We start from the raw sequence: 8,276 nt of genomic DNA on the forward strand, positions 1-8,276 counted from the left end.
AAAGTCGAACCCAGATTCGTTCTTGTTTCTTGGGTGCCTCCACCCCTTGGCCATCTCAAGATAAACTTTAACGATAGCATATCGATGGATGGAATATTCGGAGGTGTGGGATTTGTGATCAGAGACTACTTTGGTAGGCTGGTTGCAGCCAGGGGGTCGCCGTACGCCAGGACTTACTGTAGTTGGGGCAGAGCTGCGAGTAGCTTGGGAGGGTATATCCTATGCGAGGCGAGCACTTAGTGCCGAGCGGGTGTACTTCGAGGGGGACTCATCGGTGGTGATCGATTGGATCCTGGGTGCGGACAGGTATGGAGATGGTCACCCTTTTATTCGTGAGACTCGTAAGCTGGTTATGGAATTAGAGGAATTTCAGGTGACACATGTATTTCGGGAAGCGAACAGGGCAGCAGATTGGGTCGCCTTCTATGTTGCGCGGCATTCCAAAAAGATCTTTTGGACATCCACAGTAGATTTACTGTTTTTATTGTACTTTTTACTTTTTTATGACTTGGCAGGGTGTACTCATGTTAGAGCTATATAAATTATCGTTTTTATTAAAATAATAATAATAAGAGAGAGAGATAGATAGATAGATAGAGAGAGAGAGAGAAAGAAGCAAGTATCATAATGTATTAGCTAAAGGTGACCAAAATTAGCTCATGTAACTTGGCTTGTACGAGCTCAAAGGCAAAAGCCCGAAGATCTAGAAGGCAGAGGTATTAATACCAAGCAGTCGTCAAACATATTGTTACTGCGCGGTAGTGTTTTTTCCATTGGCAGCATGTCAAATTAGTGTCTTTCCGTGAGTCCTTCACTTTAGATAAATCTCTCTCTATCCTGACAATCTCCTAAATAAATTTTGGAAAGAAATGAGTTGACTAATTTGTAAGGAAAATTACATTCTGCCGTCTTATAAAACCTTTCTAGCAGGTTTACTAATTTTTAACCAGGGAGGAGGAAGTATTAATGCAACGGAAATCCGACAACTTTGACTCTTTTTGATTAGACTAATTCACTTGCTTAACTAAAGGTACTTGGACAACTTGTAATCAATGCCTCTTTTTTTTTGGTTACATAATTAATGTCTTTCACTGGTCATAAAACCGATCAAATCCTACGTTCTTTGGTGCGAGGAAGTTCTAGAAAACCTCCACGTAGCCCAAGATTACTTATTAGATTTATTTATAGAAAAGAATAATAAATGCTCCGACAAAAAGTGCTATTAAAAAAAATATAATTGATACGCGAATGAAAATTAATAGATACCTTCTTTATATCTGCTTGCCAAATTCCAAAACCATGCAAATTAAATTTTTAGCAACACGGCAGCTTTACATATAATTTTGGAAATATATGAATTATGTGCAGAGGCAAATGTAGTTTATTGGCTCCACACAAAGGTGGTTCCTCCAAGAAAGAGGGGAGGGAGGGAATGATTTTTTTTGACTCTAGTAAATACTGTATAAATATTTTAAGTGAATAGATTGAGCTTAGTTTCTTTTCACGAGTTCTTGGGGAGGAAACCTGTCATTTTTTTGATAATTTCATAAATAACTACCTGGAAGCAATAAATTGGCCAAGCTGCACCAAAATTTACATTTGCCTCTCCATATATGAAACCTTTCAAGCTGGTGTCTATTTCTTTTCCATCAAGAAAAGAAAATTTCATCATTGTCCTGGAGTAATACAACCATGCAAACAGCAAACATCAACCCAAGAGAAAAATCTTTAGAACCCAATGCCCCGGTCGCTTTCTCACTGAATCAATCTCTCTAGAGCAGAAGAAATTATTAGTAAGAGGTTTCTTGGGAAATGAATTACCAATCCGTATTTTATCGCGGGTCCCATCATTGATACTTGTACTGTGTTTAGTACTGTTCGTGCATGATGCTTTCAATGGAAAAGTTGGACATCCCATGTGCACCTCTTCTCTGACATCTCTCATCTTTTTAGCGAACTAATCGGCAAACTTAATGACGATCCTCATGAGGTTGTGGTAAGCCTTGAATAAATGATGCTTGCTTTGTTTATACTAAATTTCTTTACTTCATGTGGCACAAAGGTAGATATGAGAAGAAGGTGTGATATCTAATTTCCTTTGTAGGTTGTCCTAAGCGCCACCATCCAGCGGGAATAACAAGCTTCCCCTCTACAAATAAAGTATTTGACTGCTCAAAATAGCACACAAAATGTATTGGCTCGGGCTGGGTTCGAATTCTCTATGGTATACAATTATCTACTACTATCTACTATATCATCTATTTCAATGATAAGTGACTTTTATTTTTTTCTTATAAATAAATCTAAATATTTTTTAGCGTCAGAAATATATATCATATCGATAAAAAAAAGCTGCCAACTTTCAAAATGAATGATATAGTCGTCCACACCACATAGCAACATCCCTAAAAATTGGTGCGGTGATTCTTTTGTTTTGTGTGCACGAATACTTGCTCACTAATAACGTACCATGCATTGTCTAAGATTTAATGCTAGAAACAACCGTATACGTGCATACTTGCTATGGGGAAGGATGTGCGAATCTTGACACCTGTGGGCGCTAGTATATGTGTTCAATTGGAGTAGTAGAGGTATAGTATAAAACTTATTTCATGGGATGAAAAATTATAATATTTGATCGGAAAAAAAATAGGTTTGAAGGGATTTCATGTCATGAGTTCCTTTTCTAGAACAAGTAGAGTGGATAGATGTGAATAAAAATGTCTCTTAGGTATTGAAAAAAATAACTAGTATAAAAATTTTATCTTATCAAAACATGAACAACCAGCATAATCACCACCCCACCCCACCCACCTACCTTCCTAATCACTGCCGATTAAGAGCTACGTACCCCAACAATAATTTTTCTTAAAGTTTTTAGTTAGTACGAAATTATTGTTCCAATTTTGCAAAAACATATCTTCGTATGCACGTATATTTTCATGACAACATGCCGTTATCCTACTTACTACATTCTTACACTACTCACCCTCCCTCTCTCCTAGGCTCCTCCTCTATCCCCCACCCCCTCAACTCCCCCATCTTGGGCTTGATTTTTTTCTTGGCTCCAAAATTCCCTTGTTCCAATTATTGTAAAATGGCAAAGCGTGGAGGATAATCATTATCATGTGCTACAAAAATGAATATGTCTTCCTCTCCAAATAATATTTAACAATACAGAGCACCACTGATATAAACATATTTGAGGGGAATGGCAGAAAAAATTCATACCATGGGATGAGGGGATATCACCTAAGGCGTGACAAACCAATTCGAGGCTGCTAGAATGATGTTTGGTAGAATAAGTCGGAGAAATTAAAAAAAAAAAATCCTAGTTATTCTGTGACCAAACCAATCCAAACTTGCAGAGGTGGAATTGTTAGAAGCCACACTTCACCCTCAATTTTTAAATATTTTGGACCGTATCTAGCATGGAAGTAATCATTTTAGAATCAACTGTTGTTTGTAAATCTAACCTTCAGGCTAACCTCCTTTTTCTTTCTTTTTTTTTTGGGTAAAAAGGCTAACCTCCTTTGGCAGCAGTATAAGTGCTCTTAATCAGGTTAAAAATTACTCTACTCAGGCCATTTCCAAAGTTTTTATCAACTCCAACCCCTCAAAGTCTCCTTGGCACGCTTAAAAATATTCATATTGAAAACTTGCTTGGAGAGGATGCTCTGCTCAAAAGCCATCAGCACACCTATGTTTAGCTTTATTGACCAAAATCATCTCTACCTAACGACTCCTTCAGCTTTCACCTTTTTTTTTGTTTTGTGGGCCAAGTATGTTATTTTATTTGGTAGGATTGGACTTTTTTCCTGTTGGATAGAAATTTTAATTGCTCTCTGATATAGATACAATACTGCAACATGCGCAAATCCTTCCCATTTTCCTGTAATAATTTTTTCTCTTTAATAAAAAAAATTGTGGGTGGCTTTTTGCAACCCCCCCCCCCCAACCAAAAATTTTTTAAAGAAAACAAGATTAACAGGTAGAATACTGTTTGCGAATGCACATGAATCCTTCCAATTTTTGCAAAAACTTCTCAAATATTTTTGAGTGCCTTCATCAATGATTAGAACTTAAAAAATTACATAAATCATTCCAGTTTTAGCACTATATTTATGTGCATATATTATTAATAGAATTTATCTATTGCTTAAGCAACCAAGTACTGCAAGACTTTGCCTGATGCCACCTTTATAAGCATGATAGCATTCATTTCTTTTTAATATTACCAGAATAAATTAGTGGAAGAATAACAGGCGCCAATAAACCATCACCAACATACAGCGAGATCAGTAAAAGCATTGTTTGCACACACTGGAATGTCTCAAAAGCATGTCTTCTTAGTCACTTAAAAACCTCCAGTTCTTTGCTGATCGACAGGCTTCATTTGAATGTGCTAATCTATATTTAAAACATCTCCTCTTATAGCCCGATCGATCCTTACTTGCGTTACTCGGGACAACGGCATGCTGAACGACAAATTCATCTTCACGAGGACTAGCTTTACAAGATACTAGACTTATGTACACGTAGGTGCAGACCCACTCATCAACTGATTACAGATATACTAGAACCAATGTAAATCCCTCTTGCAAGATGAGGAAATTCAGAGGTGGAACTGCCATCAGAAACTCCTCTTTCTTCTCTACATAGTCCAGAGATGAGAAGAAAACTACTGCTAAAAGGCATCATGAGAGTGATCACGTCGTCCTCTCCCTTTCTTCCCCCAACTGTGGCTGGTTGGAGAGACTGTAAGAATCCCTCCTTCCGCTTCTGTTTGGTTCTTAGAATTGCTGTCATCTACCTCGGCGTTTCCAAGCTGTGGGACCACCTTAAAAGAGTAACCATGTATTAGAACAAAGCAGTAGATAACACGGAGCAGCAAAGAGAATAGAAAAAGAACCATCCCAGATGAGGATAATAAAGAAATCAAAGTTGCTGACTAGTCTCTTCGATTAAACAGGCTTTCTGCTATATGCTTTGCGTTTAGTCCAGCCAACTCAAATTTGCGAACTAGCCTCGTTATATCAATATCTTGACCCTTCATGCTTACCAAGAACTTACAAGTGGTAGGAAGTATATATAGGCAACAATTTGCTGCTTCCCACCAAAGTAATGTCCAGGTAGGTGGGTAAGGGATGGAGAGAGTATTTCACTGACTACTTTTTTGGAGTCACTGAGCAAAGGGTAGAATACTGGGAAAAAGCAGATATTTGCGGGACGGAAGTTATTTCTGATTTTGGCCATTGCATAAGCCTTATTGTTAATTTGTTGATAATTTTAAGGAGGTGAGGATATTTTGCTCCATTTGGACGCAGGCATCTGGGTTGAAGCACAGACCTCATGTTCTATATTTTGTCTTATCTATCTCAATGATTGTGATGCATCGCAAACAATATTAAGATCCATAAAATTTCAATTTAACAATGCTTAGGTTTAAGAAGTAAACACAACCAGCAATCTATTTACCGCAGGTTCAAATGCATATGTAAGGCAGTAAAGCTGTCTTACTTAAAGCAACAACAATTTCACTGGGTGGTACAGGGAATTTGGAATATAATGAATGGTAGGTTGCAGAAAAAAACGAGGTGACAACCAAGTTAACTGAGGTCACTGATCCATATACCTTGTTACTTTACCACCTCGCACCTTAACAAGCTTATTTTTAAGACTTCTCTTCTTTTACACATATGCGATAGCTTTGCTTATGCATGATGGGAAGCAGCAAAGGTGGATAATACCATAAAATTGCAATCCTGAGATGTGCATGCACGTTGAGAACAAACAAGCCTCCCAAAAAACAAAAAAAAAAAGACAAGCAAAATAAGAAAATCACTGCAACAAAGTTTAGGCAAAACGATTTCTTTCGTCTAGCGTTACAAAGTATCATAAGTTACAAGGCCATGCATAACAGGAGGAGCTGCTACATATATAAAGGCATCTTCTAATTATAGCAGCGCTCCCTCCCAAGTGCAAATGTGCAATGAGGGCCGCTGCCCTGGGCCATGGTCCTTTTTTTAATTGCTTTGTAATTGGTGACACGATTTGTGTCCTTATTTTTTGGCTATAATATGTGTCATTATTTTGATGAAGACTCATGCAATCATCTTTACGTACTATCTATCTCTTGTAGCAATTTCTGTTCTTTTTTTTCCTTTTTTAATCTCTACTTGATAATAAGACAATATTTTCTTGCTGCAACATAGCATATTTTAAGAGCCCTCTCAGGTTGTTCTTAAATCTTAAGGTGGCACTTCCTTGAGCAGAAGAGCTCAGAATAGTTAGCTGGCTGCATTAAAGAAAAGAAAGAGAAAATTAGTTCACTTTTCTACTTGGATATTTTTTGTTCTCCTGGTGAGAGGAAAGCCATGGGCCCATCAGACACACTACCCCAAGAGCCCAGTATCTTTTTTTTTTTTGCCTTTTTTTTTCTTTTATCCGATCCTAAAAGCCTACGGTGGCGAAGCAGTTTCTAAGATCACTGACGTGTTCTTATCCGGAATGTCTTGGTTTTTTTTTTTCGGTCAATTATCCCGAATGTTTTCAAATTGCAAAAAGATAAGCGAAGAGGAGCAGAGATGCGATGCAAACCTGATCCTGCGATGCATCGTACCGTGGAAGAGGCCGCTTCCTCGCCCTCCTGCCGTCACCTGTGATTGCCAGGTTCCCAGATGCTGATACAAAGGGAACAGCATACCCCAACTAGATAAGGCAAAAAGTTCCTTCCAATATAATATTAAAATATCAAAAAGATCGGTGTAAGTAGCCTTTGCTTTCTTTTTTCCTGATCGCTTTCTAAACTGCACACACTCTCTCTCAGTCTCTCTTCCCCACAGCGGGTGAGCTACGATAAAAGTTGAGTGCATATTTCAAAATGAGTAGGATGTTTTATCGGATTCGGATGACACAATTCAATTCCCAAATCCCCAAAACTTCCCATTTCTATCTTTTCCTAGAGCGAAAGCCTGGCGACGTACGCAAAAATATCTGAGGCTAGTTTCGTAATTTTTGCTATTTCTTTCTTTCTTCTTTTTTTTTTTTTTGATCGGATCGATCACCGCTGTCCACCGGAATCACCGGATGGATGGTAAGGCGACCCGGGAAAGTATCCCGTCCCCTACCCCCGTCCTCGATGCAGTAGGAAAGCACCACGCTCCGCGACGGAGGAGGAGGATGAGGCGGTGATGGGATCCATTGGAAGCCATCGAAGGTTCAAGAACTCAAAAAGAGCGTTGGGGTGGGATTCCTAGGCCCTACCTGGCTCCTCTTCCTCCTCATCCACCGACACCGGCGATCGCATCGGCCGGCCGGTGCCGGAGCTCCGCCGTGGGCCATGGAAGTCACGGGTGGACTCTGTGGCGCTGTCGGGGAGGTAGCGGTCGAGCGGTAGGTGGCGGCAGCGGCAGCGGCGGCTGCGGCAATTACAAGTGGCAGAGCAAGACGCTTGGAAGCCGGCGCCGGCGAGCATGCGGCGGACGAAGGACTCCTCCATCCAGTTGAGGAAGGACGAGTGGCGCTCCTCGGTCCAGGGACCGCCCCTGCCACCGGAGCCGCCGTCCATCATCGCCTGCAGGTCCATCGATCCGACGATGAAGAGCTACGGAACTAGGCGAAGTCTCAACGTTGGCGATACTAATAATTATTACGAGCCGATGGCGTCCATTGGGAGGGAAATATCTGGGAGTCTCTTGCCACGTGTCCTCTAGATTTTTTTTTTCGTTCCTCCCTTTGCATCATGGCGGCCGAACCTGATGACCAATTTATCGGTCCAATGCGCGCGGGTGCAGATCGGTTCCCAACATTTGGACCCTGATGGCATCACCCATGATTTAGTAGGTCTGGGCCAGAATGGACCTCATTTTGGGTTGTATTGAGTATTAACTATTCTTTTGGCTTGCTTGGGTCAATGTTTCCAAAACTCAGGACTCTGTGTTCCTTATTATTAAAATATTTATTGAGAAAGAAAAAAATTAATTTTTTTAAAAAAATATTTTATTTCTCTATTCCATCAAATTCGATATATCTCAGAGGTTATATATACATGTATATAGACTCTATACAAGAAAAATAATATAAACTGATATAAAATCACACTAATAAAAAAATATTATTGAGTGATATAAATTATTATATAATTTCTAAAATTACTCTAATAAAATCATGCTAATAAAGAAAAATTATATAGGTTGATACAGAATCATATAGGTTGAGTGGTATAGTTTGTTACGTGATTTCTAAAATTATAGTGTACTTATTATGCCAAAGTC

The 8,276-nt window shown here is 39.3% G+C and overlaps 1 protein-coding gene across 1 annotated transcript; it reads right to left on the reverse strand.

Annotated features, from left to right (window-relative positions):
* Positions 1–4,247: 4,247 nt before the first annotated feature.
* On the reverse strand, positions 4,248–7,904 carry LOC103714165. The gene is made up of 3 exons (XM_008801329.4): positions 7,267–7,904; positions 6,601–6,683; positions 4,248–4,840 (listed from the first exon to the last, which is right to left on the reverse strand). The coding sequence occupies exons 1-3, from the start codon at positions 7,586–7,588 to the stop codon at positions 4,688–4,690; spliced, it is 558 nt and encodes a 185-aa protein (XP_008799551.1). The 5' UTR covers positions 7,589–7,904; the 3' UTR covers positions 4,248–4,687.
* Positions 7,905–8,276: the final 372 nt, after the last annotated feature.

The sequence above is a fragment of the Phoenix dactylifera genome, chromosome 2 (assembly GCF_009389715.1).
Source record: "Phoenix dactylifera cultivar Barhee BC4 chromosome 2, palm_55x_up_171113_PBpolish2nd_filt_p, whole genome shotgun sequence".
Classification (NCBI taxonomy): domain Eukaryota; kingdom Viridiplantae; phylum Streptophyta; class Magnoliopsida; order Arecales; family Arecaceae; genus Phoenix; species Phoenix dactylifera.